This window comes from Gekko japonicus, unplaced genomic scaffold (assembly GCF_001447785.1).
Source record: "Gekko japonicus isolate JY-2015 unplaced genomic scaffold, Gekko_japonicus_V1.1 scaffold281, whole genome shotgun sequence".
NCBI lineage: Eukaryota > Metazoa > Chordata > Lepidosauria > Squamata > Gekkonidae > Gekko > Gekko japonicus.
Genome location: NW_015174281.1, coordinates 442,332 through 462,065, shown reverse-complemented (window position 1 = coordinate 462,065; position 19,734 = coordinate 442,332). Strand labels below are relative to the sequence as shown.

At 44.5% G+C, this 19,734-nt stretch overlaps 1 protein-coding gene across 4 annotated transcripts in view; it reads right to left on the bottom strand.

The window, feature by feature from the left end:
* Positions 1-19,734, bottom strand: part of RGS8 (regulator of G-protein signaling 8) — a 48,329-nt gene that overhangs the window by 14,493 nt on the left and 14,102 nt on the right. For 2 of the 4 annotated variants that reach the window (XM_015423861.1, XM_015423860.1), the window contains exons 3-4: positions 13,209-13,310; positions 11,117-11,181 (exon numbers count right to left, since the gene is read on the bottom strand). In XM_015423861.1, coding sequence (XP_015279347.1) covers positions 11,117-11,181; positions 13,209-13,310 — 167 coding nt within the window. Of the gene's footprint in view, positions 1-11,116; positions 11,182-13,208; positions 13,339-19,734 lie in introns of all 4 variants that reach the window. The other 2 variants (XM_015423858.1, XM_015423859.1) reach the window with 2 other exon arrangements.

Genomic DNA, 19,734 nt, shown 5'->3' with positions numbered 1-19,734 from the left:
CAACGTTCCCCCCCGAAATGACCTCTGCTTGTTAGCACTTCACACACACACACAGAGAGAGACACACACATTATGACTGGCGCACAGCAATCCAGCAACCTTTGAGTGTGATTTTGCGTCTGGATAGTTCTTGTCTTGTGAAGAACGTAGGGACTTCTGAGTTATTTTATCTTCATTCCTTGATGACACCAGGAAGCCTTTTGTTTTGTTTTGTTCTCACTGTGAATCCTTGGTCGAAAACCAAGACTAGAAGTGTCTGGCTGTTAAGGGATGCCGCTGAAGAACCGAGATAAACTCTCTGAGCCAAGATTGTATAAATGAAGTGGAATCTGGGCAGCAAGGGGAGATAAAGTTTGATGGAGAAATGGCTAAAGGGGTGGAGAAAGAATTTTTGGCTGCTGCATGTTTATTTTATTGTATACAAGTCCGCATTCCCATACATAAATATTTTAAACATGCCTCTTTGAACCCCATCTTTTTAAAATGTCATCAGCTGGGAATGTGTTCAGCTGGGAATGGTCCCCCTTTTTGCTAGCTAGGTTTAAGCAGGAGTAGTCCAGCTATGCAAGCCCCCTTCCCTTTAAAGAGGGTTCTTAGGCCTTCTTGAAAAGGCTTTGTGCAACAGTAGAAAGTGCAGTTTGAATGACAGAAGTACAGACCCTACATATCAACAAATCACACGCTAGTTTACCCATCAATCATGCTCCCTCCATTATGCTGCAGGGATTCTGTCTTTAAAAAAAATTGCTTGTATATATTTTATATATTCATTTTCACTTTATTTTCTAAAATAACATTTGTAAAACAGTTATGAAAGTGTGTCGAAGACCTGTGAGAAGGGTTGCCAACCTCCAGGTGGAGCCTGGAGATCTCCTGGAATTGCAGCTGATCTCAAAATAACAGAGTTAAGAACATAAGAACATAAGAGAAGCCAATGTTGGATCAGGCCAATGGCCCATCCAGTCCAACACTCTGTCACACAGTGGTCAAAAATACCAGGTGCCATTAGGAGGTCCAGCAGTGGGGCCAGGACTCTAGGAGCCCTCTCACTATTGACCCCCCCCCCAGCAGTGTTCCCTCTAAGCTGAGTTACTGTGAGCTAGCTCACAGTTTTTTAGCCTCTGGCTCAACACATTTTTGTCTTCGGACAGGAAGGACGGCTCCAGACCAGACTGATTTATGCAGTAGCCAAATTGCTCACTTACAGCTTTAATGCCAGGAGCTCACGAAGTAGATTTTTTTTGCTCACAAGACTCCAGTGCTTAGAGGAAGCATTGCCCCCAAGCACCAAAAATACAGAGCATCACTTGCCACGGAGTCCCTACCTATACCTTGTGGCTAATAGCCACCGATGGACCTCTGCTCCATATGCTTATCTAATTCCCTCTTGAAGCCGTCCATGCTTGTAGCCACCACCACCTCCTGTGGCAGTGAATTCCATGTGTTAATCACTCTTTGGGTGAAGAAGTACTTCCTTTTATCCGTTCTAACCCGACCGCTCAGCAATTTCATGGAGTGCCCACGAGTTCTTGTATTGTGAGAAAGGGAGAAAAGTAACTCTTTCTCAGTTCCCCTGGAGAAAATGTCTGTTTGGAGGGTGGACTCCAGGGGGGCATTATACCTGTTAAGGCCCTCCCCTCCAGCTCAAAATCTCCAGGAATTTTCCAACTCGGAGATGGCAACCCTACCCATGAGAGAGGCATTTTGTGAAATCACAGGCAGGGGGGCTACCTAAGCCCATTGCAGCAACCTTTTCCCCTTGTTGTCCTAACTGAATCTCTCTGCAAACTCACAGGGCCATTTTTTAAAAAGTTCACCCCAGGAGATGTAAATGTATGTTTGAACTCAACGCAGCTCCAACTTGGTCTCATTGCTTTGAAAATGTTACAACTACTGACGCTCCATTTTGTAGCAGCATATTCCATAAGTTAATTATAAGAAAATATGCCCAAGGAAGCAGCTCCCAATGGTATAGAATATTTAATTACTAATGGTTTGCGGAAAATGCACCATTTTTTTCTAGGATCAGGAGATTGTACAAACAACCCAGTGATTGTATAAGCATGTGATGGTTTTTAAAAAGCCAGTTCTAGGGCAGCAAATAGATCTATTGCAACACAAGTGTTAGGTAAGGAAATATGAAACAGTGCTGAGTTCACTCCCCCTCCACCTCCAGTTATGACTGAAATAGGTTTTGCTTAAGCCTTAAGGGAAGGTGACTGAATGTAAAATCTCTTGCTTGTCTGTGCCTATCTCATAGCTTCATGACCTGAAAAAAAGACTTTTAATCTCTGCTTTCCACAGTATTTCTTTACCACTATAGGGGTGGCTTTTCTGAATAATACTTGGAATTGTGATACCTTTGACCACCGCAATGTTGCCTCATCCTGGCAATCTCTACAATGACATAGCCATATCAGTAATTGCGTGGGGTCTCCTCGCATGGATGTTTTCCTGGGGTTTGGGGGCCAACCTGCCATGGTTCTGCTTCAAGATTCCTCACATCCACATTTTCCATTTGTTGTCTTTCAGAGATTTCCTTGTGCTTTCTCAAATCACCTTGGATCCAATTTGAGAAAGCACAGCGAAACAACGAAGGAAACTCACAAGGCAAAACATTTTTTAAAATGAGGTCATGAGGAAGCCTGGAGTAAAACAGCTGCTGTTCAGCAGCCAAACTATGGGTAAACCTCTGTGTAAAAAGACTGTCGGGGTCCCATGCCCCTGTATGGTAGCTATTGTGTATTTGTCCTGCTGATTTCCAAGCACTCTCCAACTGTCAGTGAACTCTCTCTGCTTAAAGTTACTTTGACAGTTAATTGAAACAATTAATGAAAAGTTAGATTAATTGCTTTTTAATAGAGGTTAAGACTTGAGATTGGCCTTCTTATCTTACTATATCAGATGTAACTCATATGTACTTCCTGATTGGCTCATTTGCACTTGTGCTGATTATCTCATATTTAGCCAAGAACCAATCATCTATATAATAATCTCATGATTATGACAGAACAAATTTGGAAAAAGATAAAATTGATATTTTTCTATAAATATGCACTCCTGTGGTAAGCAAATCAGGTTTCTCTGGATAGAAGTCTCAGAAGAAGATTAGGTGAGATTTCTGGGTGTGTGTGACTTGGGTTTTTTAATCAATATAATTCTCAATAGTCCCCTCTGCGTGTGGATACTTAATTCCACTGATGGGGGCACATTTCCCCCCAACAGGTTTTTCTACAGACTCGGGGCTCTGTGGGTCTGCAGAAAAATCCAAAAAGTTTAAAAAAAAACTTGGAGGGGGTTGAATTCTCCCCCAAGACCTTTTGAAATGGCTCCAACAGGGATCTTCTCCAGGCCCCACTGCATGGATAGTGAGAGGCAGACTGAGATAGCCGTAGGGGGAGCAAAAAGCAGAACTGGAGCTCAGATTGGGAAGATTCCTCCTGCAGTATGAATGGCTAAATAGCAAGGGGTTTGGAGCCAGGCCTGGGACTAGGATTGCCAGTTGGGGAATTCCTGGAGAGTCTGTGGTAAAGTCTGGGGAGGGGCGAGGAGGCCTCAGCTGGATATAATGCCAGAGAGTCCACCCACTGTTGTCTGGAGTTCAGTTGTAATTCTGGGGAACCTCCAGGTCCCACCTGAAGGCTGGCAAACCTAGGCCTAGCAGAACCCTCTGGGAGACTTGCATGATTCAACTAGGCTGCTTGCTACTGTTCAACAGCAGCTACCCTATGAAAGTCAGTGTAGTATAATGGTCAGAGCTTCAGAGCAGGGTTTGCAAGACCCAGGTTTAGATCTCCATCTTGCTGTGGAAGCTAACTGGGTGATTTTGAACCAGTCACATACTTTCACCCTAACCTACCTCATAGGGTTGTTGTTGTATGGACAAAAAGGAGGAGAGAATAACGTAAATTACTTTAGTCCCCACTGTGGAGAAAGACCATAGTTTTCCTCAGTAGAAGCTGCAGGGGGAAAGGAGATGGAAAGTTGAAGACAATGGGGCAGATAAACGTAGATTGGTTGTTGGGTGGGAAGGAGATAGAGATGCCATCTCCAGGTTGGAAAATTCCTGGATATTTGAGGGGGGAGCCTTGGGTTGGTGGGGATTGAAGCGGGGAGGGTCTTCAGAGAGACATAATGCCATGTACTCCACCCTCCAAAGCAGTCATTTCCTCCAGGGGGACTAATGTTGCCAACCTCCAGGTGAGGGCTGGAGATCTCCTAGAATTACAACTGATCTCCAGATGACAGATCAGTTCTCCAGGAGAAAAAGGGTGGAGTTTATGGTATTATACCCTGCTGAGGTCACTTCCAAGCTCAAACCTCATCCTCCCAAGGCTCCACTCCCAAATCTCCAGGAATTTCCCAACATGGAGCTGGCAACCATAAGAGGAACTGATCTCTGTATTTGGGCAATCCATTGCGATTCCTGGAGAGTGGCTGCTGCCACTGCTGCTGTGGGGGGGGGAAGCAGGTGGGAGGTTGTGTGAGTGACGGGGCAGAGAGAGTGATGGGGTAGGGGCAGAAAGGAAGTGACAGGCATGGAGGGGAGAGAGACAGAAAGGGGTGGCAGGAAGGAAAATGAGTGTGAGAGAAGTAGGAGGAGATGGGAAACAGAGGTGGGGAGAATAGGACAGGCGCTCCCGCAAGTTTATTGCGGGCCCCCACTTGTAATCCCTGAAAGCAGTGAGACAAAAACTTGAAGCCTAGTTTGCATTTTAACTATTATTCCCTATAATATGATAAACCAGTAATAGGAACTTTGGTAATTTTAGTACTTACTTTTACAGTAATTTTACGGTTAAATTTTACATGCCTGTATTTCCTAATGTGTTGCATAACAAAGAAAAAGATTTCTTTTCTCAATAAAAGATAAAAGTCTCAGTAAGGTTTTCAGTCTGGCGTGCTGTTTATAGTTCAAAGAATCAAAACCACCCCTTCCTTACTTGTATTTTCAGATGCATAAGTTGATAATCACCCTTTAGTATCTGTTTTGACACCTGGATTTGATTTGACATCTGATCTCTTACCATATTTACACAGTATTTTATGATTTTATTCTGTGTAAACTGTCATTTTAACATTGTTTTAATTGTATTATATTAATTCATGTAAACCGCCTGGAGAACTCTGCTGCTAAGCATTTTGCATAGCGTGTGTGTTAAGCACGGTCAAGTCCTTCCGACTCATGGTGACCCTATGAATTAACTACGAAATGTCTCATCATTAACAGCCTTGCTCCGGTCTTCAAAACTGAGGGCCGTGGCTTCCTTTATTGAATCAATCCATCTCATGTTGGGTCTTCCTCTTTTCCTCCTGCTTTCAATTTTTCCTAGCTTCACTGTCTTCTCCAGTGACTCTTGTCTTCTCACCATATCACCAAAGTACAATAGCCTCAGTTGAGTCATTTTAGCTTCCAGGGAGAATTCAGGCTTGATTGGATCTAGAACCCGCTTATTTGTCTTTTTGGTGGTCTTCAGTATCCATAAATCTCTCCTCCAACACCACATTTCAGAGGAATCAACTTTCTTCCTGTCAGCTTTTTTAACTGTCCAACCTTCACACCCATGCATAGTAATGGGGAATACTGTGGTATGAATTATCTTGATCTTGGTCACCAATGACACATCCTTACACTTAGGAATGTTTTCTAGCTCCTTCATGGCTGCCATTCCCAGTCTCAATTTCCTTCTGATTTCTTGGTTGTAGTCTCCCCTTTGGTTAATGTTGGTGGAGCCAAGGAATAGAAAACCTTGAACGATTTCCATTTCTTCATCGTCAACCTTAAAATTGTATAATTCTTCATGTTCAGCTGTAATCCTGTTTTGGCACTTTCTCCTTTCACCTTCATTAGGAATCAACTCAAGTCTTCACTATTTTCTGCCAGTAATGTGGTGTCATCGTCATATTTCAAATTGTTAATGTTCCTTCCACCAATTTTCACTCCACCTTCATTTAAATCTAATCCAGTTTGCATAGGCAAAGCATTTTAAAATTGTTTAGTCCAGATCCTCTAACTGGATGCGGGAGTGAACTTGTTACAATCCTATTGGACAGTACCAATAACATGAAACAAAACAGCCCTCCTTAGATTTTAAGAAACTTTTTGATGGGATTATTTTAATGTGCTTGCATTTTTATCTTCAGAGAATGATAATTGCTCCCCATTAAAAGGGTATATAAGTACTCCCAGACTGGATTGGTCTAAAGCTGGGGTCCCTCATCTATTTTTTTTTTTGAGGCTGTGGGCACATTTGGAATCCTGACATAGGGTAGTGGGCGCAACCACAAAATGGCTGCCACAGACAACAGAGCCAACCACAAAATATCAGGGAGTGAGGTTATACATAACTCTAACATTAACTCTTCAATATTTCAGGCAGAAGCTCTGTTTAACAGAACTGTTTAAATGAACATATCAATTTAAAAGTATTTTTATTTATTTATTTATTTTTTATCCTTAGATTTGTATCCCACCCTACCCCTGAGGCTCAGGGCGGCTAACAAGGGCTCTTCTTGCTCATACACAACTTACCTTCAGTCACACAGTGAAAATCCTGGTATTGTGGTGGCAGTGTCGCCAAACCAAAGTTTTGTTTTTAATCTACATGGCCAATCAAATTTCCAGTGGCCAATCAGAATCCTGCTGGGTAAGAGCACCATTGGCCCCTGCACACTTTCTAAAAACAGTTGGCAAGCCTCAGGAAAGGTGTCGGTGCCCACTGGGAACAGGATTGCCACGTCCCCCTGCCCACGAACAGAGGATGGGGGACGCAGGGTGGCCAAATCCAGATTGGGAAACTCCTGGAGATTTGGCGATGCAACCTGGAAGGACAGGGACATGAGTGGGGTCCAATGCCCTAGAGTCTACCCTCAAAAACATCCATTTTATCCAGGTGATCTGATCTCTGTAGTCTGGAGATGAGGTGTAATTTCGGGGGGATCCCGAGGTCCCACCTGGGTGCTGACATCCCTAGCTGGGGACCCCTGCTTTATAGGCATGAAACCATATGAAGTCACCTTAAGTGGAATTCGTCACATGTGCCACTTAAGTCTTCATCCTTCTTTCCATTGTTGTTGTTGTGCATGTGTGAACAACAGGAAGGCAGTTCTAAAGGCACCAATATCAACTTTGTGGCATGTGAAAAACAACCAGTTTTAAATAAGCCTGTAGCAAATTTCTAAGTTGATTAACATCCATGCAAACAGGTTGATTTCTCATCACATTTCAACCACCCTGAACTTTATAATGGATTTGTTATTTCAGACATGCACTATGAGATCATAGTCTGGTCTTATCAATCCTGAGAGACAGTGGCACTGCAAAACTTTAAAGATTAGCTCCTAGGGCCAAACTAGTAGAGATGATGTCCTTGTGTTTACCATGCAGACCACTACTGCCATTTTAAAGTTATTGAAAAGCGTAGTGAGATCCTGATCCTGATTAGGCTTGCTGTGCAGTGGGCAGAGGAGCCCACTCAGCAACCATGACTTTTCAAGTGCTGAAACTGTTAGGGGGTGGTGGTGGCCATTTTAGCACTTGGAAAGGTGCAGGGCAAGGGAATGAGAGCATCAGCTTGCGGGCCCTCACGGAATTTTAAAATCACTTTAAAATGGTGGCATCATCCCTGTGGCAGACATGAAGATGCTGTCACTTCTAGTTTGGCCCCTGGTCTTGCTACTCAGGATCCTTTAAATCAGGGGCATCGAACTCATTTGTTATGAGGGCCGGACCTGACATAAATGAGACCTTGTTGGGCCGAGCCATGTGTGTCATAAAATGTAATGCCAGGTAGAGGAGATATAAACTTTATAAAGGGCACAAAGGGTTTTTTTAACTTTAAAACATGCTTAAAATATTAGCACTCTTGCAATATTTTTTTTATTTACCACTGTCTGATAACAGACACCTCTTGCTCTGAATTATTGCATCAAAATGTCTGTGCTGTTGCAATCTTGAGTATGCTGTTCAGGTATGTATCTATAAGCTGCAAACCTACGATGACGCAGCAGCAGCAGAACTGGAAGAAGCAGCAGAAGACAGCCAGTTCCACTGTAGGCCTGATAGAAGCTCTCCGAGGGCCTGATCCGGCCCCCGGGCCGTATGTTTGATACCACTGATTTAAATCTTACAAGACTTCCTTGTACCTTGAAGCCCTAAAAGTAAAGGTAAAGGTTTCCTTGCTCGAAAGCCAGTCGAGTCCGACTCTAGGGTTGCGGTGCTCATCTCCGTTTCAAAGCCCTAACCCACGACTTAATTGTCACATTTTCTCTTAAAAATACACAATATATAAAAGATGCATGCTCCAGGGCAGGAGAAGGGTGTGCATGGCTGATAAATGATTTTTTTGTTTTTTTAAAGAAAAATTGGTGATACAGTCTTAGGCTAGTACTGCAATGCAGAAGAAAGCCCTGATGTACACGGCACATGGTTATTTCTCCTACAGCGAGTCTCCACCCTGTCCTTTGTGTGCCTTTCTGGTAAGGGGTGTCATTAGCAAGACAATACTAACTCCTAGCTAAAACGTACTGTGACTTGTGAAAAACCATAGCTACGAAGCATATTAAGTAACAGCAGAAATCTGAGTATCCCTAGTGTGATGCATTAGTAGAACAGAACAATATTTGCCAGAACTGTGCTGGGATAATTGATCGGTTCTAAGTGGCAGAAAGAACGCTGATTATATGGTGTGGGTAGATTTATATAAAAGTTCATATGGAAATTATAGATCGTGGGTTTTCTTTCCTGCTATAAATTATATTGTTTGGCAACTGAGATAAATGGCTTTTTCTTACAGAATACTGCTGTGGGTGGGGATCTGCGGATCTAGAATTCCCAGTTTCCATTTATTTTAATTAACTTGTTAGTCAGCTTTAAAAATACCAAAGCTGATGAACCTGGGATCTAAGGAGAATTAGAAACTGGGGGAATTGCAAACTCATCCAGCTCCCTATTTTGGCCAGTTTTTTTCAGTGGTGTCACCTTGCCTTTGGAATGCCCTTCCCTTTGAGTAGGGTTGCCATCTGCCCATAACTAGCAGGCATTGGCCCATGAATCCACTCGCTTGCCCACCCAGAAGTGATGTTTCTCCCACTGACAGAATAAGAAGGTCTGGCAACACTACCTTTGGGACTCACCAGATGTCTACCTTACTTACTTTTCGGTGCCACACCTGACGGTTTCTTGTTACCCTAGGATTGCCAAGTCCCCCCGGGGGGCAGATTTCCCCCCGCTTTGGAGGCCCGATTTCCACCCCCACGGAATCGGGCCCTGGGGGAAACCCCACCCCCGTGTGTGCGCCACCCGGATGTGACATCATGACGCTGGGCATGCTGGGGGCGGGGCCACAGCCATTTGAGGGGAGGCCCCGCCCCCAGCGTGCCTGGCATCATGACGTCACATCCAGGTGGCGCGCACACACACTCAAGACGCCAGGCAGGAGCCCCCCACCACCAGGTAAAAAAGATTTGCCGACCCTATGTTACCCAGATGTTCAAGTGGGAGGGTCCCATCCTTTAAAGCTATTTTTATGATCTGCCTCTAGCCTGAGAACTGTTTTACTACTTTCTTTTTACACTGCTGATGATTGTTGTTTTCTGTTGTTTCTATGATTTCAGGATGTAAGTCCCAGGTGGCACCGCTGAAGGGCTCGAGGGTATTGGCTGCCCAGATATCTGTCCCCAGCATGTTAAGGGAGCTGTCTTTGTTGCCATTCTTGCGTGAACGCCTCAGCTGGCTGCTGCTCCCTCGGCCGCCAGACCTTAAGACAGACCCATGCCTGGAGCCTGAACTAGGCCGAGATTCTGAGATGCCACTGCCGCTGTGATCCCACTCTTCCTGTGTCTAATTGTGAGGTCTGGAACCTTTCCCTCTAGACGTGGAGCCGCTGCCCTCTATCTGTTCGTTACAGTCAGCCATCCACTGTGAGACGTTTGACTGCATCTTCTCGCTCTCCCCGTCCCCCTCCGTCTTGTCGGTCAGCAGGCCCTGGACTTGATACTCCAAAATGTAGCTGTCGCTGAACCGTTCCAGCTCCTCGATTTCCTGCGAACGGCTGCTCCCTGCCTCAGAGGAGGCAAAAGCCACAGAGGAATTTTCCATCACTCGGGGAAAGGGACCAAGAATGGGGGCAGCCTTGCTGGAGGATCCAAGTATCCGGGGGAGGAGGAGGAAGAGGAGGGAGGCTGGATCCCTAGGAGGGAGGGTGGGAAGGGGGGAAGGGGAAGATCCAGGGTCAGATTCCCACCGGGAGGCTCATGAGTCCCAAAGGGGGGAGAGGAGGGAGGGAAGGGGGGCTTGCTTGGGCTTCCTTCCACATGGCCAGGCTGCCCCGTGGCACAGTCCAGGCAGGAACTGGGCTCTCACACAGGAGAAGGGAATGCAGGAATGTGACGTTCCCGGCTCCTCTGTTTCTATGGTTCTGGATTGTTTTCCCCCTTTGTTTTATTATTGATCATTCTTATCTTCTGGTTTATATGATTTTATTGTATTGTTTTTTCCCCTGTGAGCCACCTTTAACAGGCCTCTGGAAAACTGGCGTTTACATTTTCTAAATACGTACACTTGAACACTAAGAAGAAGAAGAGGAGGAGGAGGAGGAGATTGGATTTATACTCCACCATTCACTACCTGAAGGAGTCTCAGAGCCACTTACAATCTCCTTTCCCTTGCCCTTCCCACAACAGACACCCTATGAGGTAGATGGGGCTGAGAGAGCTCTTTTGAGAACTGCCTTTGAGAGAACAGCTCTGAAAGAACTTGTAACTGACCCAAGGTCACACCAGCAGCTGCATGTGGAGAAGTGGGGAATCAACCCTGTTTCTCCCAGATTACAGTCTGTGCTCCTAATCACTACCCCAAACTGGCTCTCAAGAGAATGTAACTTCTTTGGTATACAGGTTTTACATTCACATTACAGAGTTAATTCAAAGAAAGGCCCATTTGAGACTAACATGTCCAGATATCCATAGCATAAAACCCAGTATACTGTATGAGAGCCAAACCCCACGGCTGCCTGATACTTTTACAAAGCAGGTAACAGATAACATCAGCTGCTCATATATGGCTTAGGAAGGAGGGCAAAATAACATATTGCATGTGAAATAAGCTTCTACTCACATTTGTGGGACAGGAGAACATCAAAAGAATCTGCCCATCTTGTAGTTTCTTCCGTTGATAACCTTCTGGGAGAAATAAAATGGCAGTCAGGAGCAATTATGGGGTGAAGGTGAAAAGGGGGAATAAGGAATAATGTTAGAATTCCACTGTCAGAAAGCCCAAATTCTGTGACTGTGCAAAATGGGAAATCAGTTCATGCTTCATTCGGTGTCATCTTTTTTGTGTACAATCTTGGAAGTCTGTGGTCTTTGTAAACTGTTGAATTGCAGAGTAGACTGCAGAAGCAGAACTGGCTTTTGGCAGAGGACTCCTTTCTACAGCTCTAGTGCCAAATATGGCTCAGGATTTGGGTTGCCAACCTCCAGGTGGGGGCTGGAGACCTCTTGGAATTACAGATCATCTCCAGGCTACGGAGATCAGTTCCCCTGGAGAAAATGGCCACTTCGGAGGGTGGACTCCAAGGCATTATACTGTGCTGAGGCCCTTCCCTTCCCTTCCCCACCCCTCACTCCACCCCACCCTCTCCGGGCTCCAGACCCCAAAACTTGAGGTGTTTCCCAACCAGGAGTTGGTAACCCTACACAGGATGAAACCAAATATGCTCTTTAAAAAGATAAGAAAATCTTTCAATTAAGTCATATTGGAGAGATAAGTGGGATGCTAGAATAACTAATATGTGAAGGGAATGGAAGGTAAAGATATTTTTATGGGACTTATTAGAGGGTTTATTAGAGAAAGCAAAATGATAGAGGTGAACAGCTGGCAGTATTCCAAATGCCAACTATGCACAGATTTATTACCGTTCACTAAAACAAATGGGCAAGGTGACTTATTTGTGACTTTATACTTAATGACTTATTGTGAGATCTGTTTGTGCCCCTTCCTAACAAAAGGAAGTTTTCCAGCTGCTGGAACTTTATGATTATTAGCCAACATGCCAATTACTGGTAAGCTGTATATTTTCTGTTATGCAAATAGGCTTTCTTATGCTGACTCTTTGTTCATCGATTGCTCAGAATTCTGACATAGTTTGATTCTTTAATTATAAAAGGCTGTTGACCCCTGGTTTATGTGACGGGACCAATAGCTATGTAAAAGTGGGAAAATGTTTTACCCTGGCCTGGCAGTGAACCAGTATTCTCACAGAATAGGTTCTGTGGTTGCAACAAGCTGGGTAGATTTTTAAGCTTTCCCTGGTTTATTTATTTTGGTTGTTTTAATTATTTAATTCATAAACTTTAACATCCTGCCATTCATCTTTTTTTAAAAAAAGCACTGGGCACTGCTTAGAAAAGAAGAATAAAATAATAACAGATAAATAAATATAAAAAATGAATCAACACTAACACAATAACAGTACATTTAAAAAACAACAACAAAGTAAACTCTAGTCATTAAACTCCCTCCTGTTCACAGCCCATTCAAATCTAGCTTAAAACCCTGGAACCATTACAAGCAGCTATAAAACAGGAAATAAAGAAATAAAAGCCAGGGCAAAAGGGAAATATCTTATGCCCTGCAGACAGTGGGTGTTTTAATGTTTGGTTTATAAAACTGTTTTATATTGCTGTGATCCGCCTTGCATCCTGAGATGCCCAGGAGAAATTCGGGCTTATAAATATTCGAAATAAATAAAAGGACTCATAAAGATTTAAGAATGCAACTTTTCAAAAGGTGATTTAGTGAACAGTGTTCTCAGGGGTTCTGACCTACGCTCAGGACTGATCCTCCAGTTCAGCCATCCAAGTGACCAACAGGGACACCACAATGAGGAGGGGGCTGATACACCACAGGGGTTCAGAGCACTCCCAGCCATTAACGGCATGGGGGGGGGGGACCAGGGTGACTGACGTTCCCTCCTGGGCTCAAGCCACCTCTAACCATGTCCAAACCATTGTTGCCACAGGGGGTTCACTTGGACTGTTGGCAATGCGGGATCAGGAAGTGATGCGTATACCTTGCTTGTGGGTGACAAACTATCTCGAACCAGCCCTTCCCATGCTCCGAAGCATAAAAAGAGAGCATGGAAGCCACCAGGAAGGAGAAAAGAGGAACTCTGAAATGGAAGGAAGCAGGCTGCTTCTCTACTTACTTCAAAGCCCGGTTGGGTTTGTCCAGGAGGATAGCTGTGAAGTCGCTGCATGAGTCTGATTTGTGAGACAGGCAACCTAGGCGAGTCCTCATCCCTCTGTTTCTGCAGTAAGTCATGCAAGGTAGGGGAACAAATGGGGGAGAAGGAGAAGGGGTAACACATCAACAGTATAGCATACAAACATAAGAAGAGTCCTGCTGTACCAGACCAAGAGTCCACCTAGCCCAGCTTTCTCTTACCAATAGTGGCTAGCGAGATGCTTGCAAGAACTCTACAAGGAGGTCATGAAGGCAACACTCCTCACGTTCGTTGCCTCCAGCATCTAACATTCAGAGATGCCTCGGGACATGGAGGTTCTATTTAGTTATCATGTCTACCAGCCACTGATTTCCTCCATGCATCAGATCCTTTTTAAAAAGCCAACTTTTCATCCTGTCCTTCCTCCAAGGAACTCAGGGCAGCTCATGGTTCTTCCTTCCTCATTTTATTCTCACAGCAACCCTGTGATGCATGTTGGGCAGAGACAAGGATGCTCGAACCCAGGGGTCATTTCGTAGAAAAAGAGGTGCAGGAGCTCCTTAGCATAACTCATTAGCATAACTTATTTGCATATGCCACACACACCCTGACGTCACTGGAAGTGTGTCAGAAGGCAACACCCACCGCTCAGGCTCCACTGGACTGTTTTGGATTGCTAGCTATGGGGAGGGATGCATAGATCTGCCCTCGCAGAGGAGGGAGAGCTTATACCTGAATAAACCTTGGCCTTAAAGGTGCCACTGGACTCTTTTGGATTGCTATCTGGGGGGCTCTGCAACTTACCTGGCTGCTTCTTGCTCCTTGTGGGCCAGGGCTGCTGTGAGCAGGGGGCGTGGCTTGTTGCATGTGCCCGCCCCCTGGGCTCTTTACTGCTGGAGCTCCGCTCCTGTGCACTCCTGCAGGAAATGACCCCTGCTCGAACCACCACTGGTTCAGCTCAGTCCTGTTTGCCACTCGCAATCAGGCAACCAATTTTTTGACAGACCTTTGTGGTTCTTCGGTAGGTTGCTTTAGGGGGATTCCCTCCTAAATATACAGCGCAGTGCCATCAGCTTTGCATGTTTGTGCCGTCTTATGCAGCCTGATGGAGTCCTACTCCCCACCCCCATCAATGCTGCACTGCAGCTCTACTTGGCAGACAATTGTTTTAACTTGAATCAGTCACAAATCAATCATAAACAAATGTTGTTTTTAAAAACCCTGTCATTCAGTGCTCATGTAGATGATCCTTAGTGACATTAATGGTGTTTTCATCTGTAAGATGTTTTGCAAAGAATCTGACATAATTTTTATCAGCAGGTGTTGAGATTGCTTGGTGTCAAGCTAAGCTGAGTAGAACAAATGATTGGCTCATGCCCAGTTACCTTTATGTTTGACTACCGAACATGTAAAATTTGCATCATCTGAAGAAAAAGAATAACTTGCTCCAGCTCACCCAACAAGGTTTTTCCCCCCCATTTAAAATTTTTATTGAGTAATAATAACTGTAACATACATAATAACATGAGTGAATAACTTTTCAATTTGGTTAGTTCTTCTGCAACTTAAAAAAACCCCGATTACAATTATTGAATGAACTTGAGATAAAAATTTTTTGAACGATACGTTATACAATAATCAGTATAAAACATAGAAGAATAGATATAGTGTGGTATTACAAAGTGATTGAAAGTATCTTTTTTAGTGATTTTAGTGATATGACCTAAAATAGATATATTACCATATTAATATAATGTTGAATGACCTTGCAACTAGAAAACCAGGACTCCTGTTAACCAATAAATTTATTATATTAAAAGTGGTGTTATTGTGTCTGGCATACTTCTTGTGTTGTGTATCTTCAGAACCATTTCATGTAGTCTTTCCAAGAGGGAGGTATATATTCTTCTCCCAACAGATAGGACAAGATTGGAAACCACTTTGCATTGAACGTCATGTTTGGGTTATTCCTTAAAGAATTTCTACTTCTATCAGTTATACTCTCTAGTACATACTGGTCCCACAATTTTCTGAACCAAATTTGAATGGTGGGGGAATTCCCTTCTTTCCACATTGAAGCAATAGAGACTCTAGCCACATACAGCATTGTTTCCAGTGTGTTCCCATAGTGGTGTTGGTTGATCTGATTAGACCATATTTCCAATAATAAGTTTTCAGGATCTAGTGTCAATTCAATGTTTAAGATCAGTTTTATAATTTTTAATATATCCATTCAAAAGGTTTTTATTTTTGTGCATTGCCACCAACAATGTGCGAAAGATCCAAGTACGCCACAACTTTACAACACTTTGGAGAGTATGTGGGAGACATATGGGAGATGGTTTGAGGGGCAAGATACCATCTCGTCATGATTTTAAGTTTTTGAATTTCAACTGCATATGAACGAGACCCAACAAGTTTAACTGCAGAATGGAACCTGGGTCTCCCAAATCCTACTTTAACCACTACACCACACTGCATTATGTACTGTGTAGGGTATTTTTGTTTCTGTGCCCTGAACCACGCTACCAGTTAGTTTCATAAAGGTAAAGGTTCCCTTACTCGAAAGCCAGTCAAATCCGACTCTAGGGTTGCGGTGCTCATCTCCGTTTCAAAGCTGAAGAGCCAGCGCTGTCCGAAGACGTTTCCGTGGTCATGTGGCCGGCATAACTAAACACCAAGGCGCACGGAACGCTGTTACTTTCCCACCGAAGTGGTACCTATTTATCTACTGGCAATTTCTTGCTTTCGAACTGCTCGGTTGGCAGGAGCTGGAACCAGGGATGGGAGCTCACTCCATCATGCGGCAACTCGGGTCTCAAACTGCTGAACTACTGACCTTCCACAGCCTGTAGTTCAGCGTCTTAACCACTTGAGCCACCGCAGCTCAAGTTTCATAAGGGGAACCCAAATTTAATATTACAACAGAATGTGAAAAGTATCTCTCTAGCCACTCTGCTCATGCCAGTAATAATTTTATATACTTATCAAGAGGTGGAAATCTTGCAAAATTTAGGAGCCATAATTCCCCCCCCCCCAGAGCCTGCTTAAATGGAAAGTGAGAACAAGACCCGAGTATACAATTTATTACCTCTTATCTCCATTCCCCATTGGTGCTTCTATGTCCAGCAGGGGAAAGATGGGGGGAAGTGGGGGGGGGGGTGCATCATCACACAATGTTACTTCCAGGAAAAACCATAAATGACATTACTATGTCAGGGCTGACGTTCCAGAAGTTGAATTACAGCTCATCTCCAGATGACAGGTGTAATGTATTGAAATGGCTTACTGAAATCGCCGCATTCACTCCCCATGCGAATTTCGAGCCGGACGAAGGCTCCTCAGAACTGACTTGCTATTGGTCGCTCTACAACAGCGACCAATCAGGAGTGGACTATTCCCCTGCGAGGGAAAAGAGCTCATTGGACTTTATCTGCACAACCTCATTGGTTGTTATTGTAAGTAGGCGTGGCTACGTTAGTCCGGGAACGTCTAAAAGGAGCCTAGCTCCCAATGTTAATCTGTTCTGGTTATGACTGAATTCAAGCGCTTGTTCATATCTCCAATAAAGCTGATCACTTTGGTTGAAATCACTCTCCGGGTCTTTGTTAGCGGCGATCTAACAACAGGGGTCAGTTTTGACTCAGCAAATGGATGCTTTGAAGGTTGGACTCTGTGGCATTGCACGCCACGGAGGACCAGGTCCTCCCTCGGCTCCATCCCCAAATCTCCAAGAATCTCCCAACCTGGATCTGGTAACCCTGTCTCCCATCCCTTGCCAGTGGCCAGAGAGGACCTGGCAAACCTCCTGTGTGCCTGTGGCCCTGTCCCCACCCAACTCCTCGGCGGTGTGTGTGTGTGTTGCTGACTGCAGCCGGCAACCCTAATCCTGACTTCTGAACAGGGTCTTGAGAATGTCAGGTTAACCTTGTGTTTCTCTGCAGCAACTGAGCAAGAAAAGCTTGAAACCAGAAGCTAATTTAAATTTATATTTATTTTTGATTAACTACAATCTGTGAAACCAATCAAGTGCCTTTAAAAAAACGGAGGGCTTTTTTTGGGGCGGGGGGTGCATGCGTGTGTGCATGTGCTTGCATGCCTGGAAGTCCTGGTGACTTCTGGCGACCCCTAGTGGGGTTTGGACATTTTCCAGAGAGGTGGCTTGATTGCTTGCCTCTGCATCCCGGGCCCGGGCAGTCCTTGGAGGTCACCTTTCCAACGACTTGCCAGGGTCGGCCCTGCTTAGCTTCTGAGATCTGACGAGATCGGGTGTGCCCGGACTATCCAGGTCAGGGCAATCCAGTGTCTTTTTAAAAACATTAAATTAAAATGAATTCAACCAATTTTGTTTTTTAAAAAACAAAACTTTGCAGTGTTTTAAAGGTGGCCTTGTGATTGTTTTGAAAGTTACTCTTTTTATTCAGATATTTATACCCAAAGCGGCTGACAATATCACCCTCTGGCCTTCCCTGTTTTATCCTCACAACAGCCCTTTGAAGTAAGCCAGGCTGACAGTGAGTGAAGAGCCCAAGGTCACCCAGTGAGTTCCATGGCTCGATGGGGATCTGAACCTGGGTTTCCCAGCACCTAGCCTGACACTTTAACCACTGTTCTGTAACATCTCTTTTTTGGACAGATGAAACTGGAAAAGCCCGTAGGCCAGGATCAATTTCTCATTTGCTCTTGGTTGATCTATGAACATTGTGTTGTGTTTCTTTGAAAATATTTTCCAGCCACCCAAAGCTGTCCACAGTAACCCAGTGATTTAAGCGATTTATGTGATAGAACCTCATCTCGCTTAGTACATAAAGGTGGTTATATTATTATTATTATTATTATTACATAAATAAATTATTGCATAAAAGTGGTTCAGAATACGTAGGCATGCTTTCTAAAGGAAAGCAAATGAATCAACAAAAGTATGCTTTGAAGGGAATAAATTTCCCCCGTGGAAAGAAAGAAAAACTAAATTAAAAATTAAAGATGCCTCGGCCCGTTAAAAGTGTTAATTATGGTGATTAAGAGCTTACATGATGTACGATCAATGGCCCATTTATTTCACACACTTTGCGGAGGTAAACCCAGGCTTCAAACTAAGTGTACGCTTAGCAGACAGTTGCAACCATTTACAGCTCCCTTAAGTGTGTACCTCTACAATAAATATCCTTGCTACTTTCACGGTAGGGCTATGAATCATAAGCGTATTTGAGCTCAGTTCCATTTCCACCTCAGCCACGAGTAGCACAAGCAAAAACGTTTGCTGAAACTGCTAAAAGAAGTGACATACAGCCATCACCCAGTGCAATCCTAAACAGAGTTGCACCTTTGCCTTCAGTGGACTTAGAAGGGGCAAACACAGTCTAGGATGGCACTGTATAGTTTTCTACCTCCTCAAAAAACTCAGCGCCTTGCCCACACAGTAGTCATTATTTCTATTTTCAACCTAGACCCTGGTCACACGGGCAGGAAACTGCGGGGGAGAAGCGTGGCTGTTTGCCCTGGGGCAAACTACTGCGCAGTTACTCGATCAGACCTCCCGTGGAGGTCCTGTGGAGGTACCGTGGAGGTTCCATGGCAAGGGAGAGGTGCTGATCACAGGACAAGCCGGCGCGCAACGAAGAAGCGCGCGCCGCGGCAAACTGTTTTGTTTTTGTGTGTACACGACGAATGCGCATGCTCCGTTGGGTGCGTGTGCGCATCCACAGAGACGTGGACAAAAAAACCCCACCTTATTTGCAAGGGGACATGGGCGGGCGCCGGATGCCACCGGAAACGCGATCAGACGCCCGCCCTTGCCCCGCAGTTTCCGGAAACTAGTACCTCCGAGGTACTAGTTTTTTGCCACGCAGTTTCGGCTGGAAGCCTCGGTTGTGCCACGGGAGTGCTACGCTTCCCAAATGTGCTGGTGAGATCGCGCCCGGAAACTCCGCCTGTTTTCCATCTCACTTGTGTGGCTTCTGTTCCGTGTGACCGCAGCCCTAGTGACTGTATTACACTTTACATGGGAGATCGAGGATTGACAGTAGAATCAGAAGTAAATGTGGCAGTTGCCCTTCAATGGGACTCTCTCCCTAGTAAGTGTGCTTAAGACTCCAATTAAAATCACAAAGGAATAACAGTGTATGAAACAAACAAAAAAAAGCAGTTACTGAAAAACATCACTGCAAAAATATATCTCAACCATACTAATATATGGTTTAGATATAGCTAAATATATCTAAATCATACCAATAGATCTAAGCCAGGGGTGTCAAACATGCGGCCCGGTGGCTGGATCAAGCCCTTGGAGGGCTTCTATCAGGCCCGCAGTGGAACTGGCTGTCTTCTGCTGCTGCTTCCAGTTCTGCTGCTGCTGCGTCATCGTAGGTTTGCAGCTTACAGATACACACCTGAACAGCATACTCAAGATTGCAACAGCACAGACATGTTGATGTAATAATTCAGAGCAAGAGGTGTCAGTTATCAGACACTGGTAAATAAACAAAATATTGGAAGAGTGCTAATATTT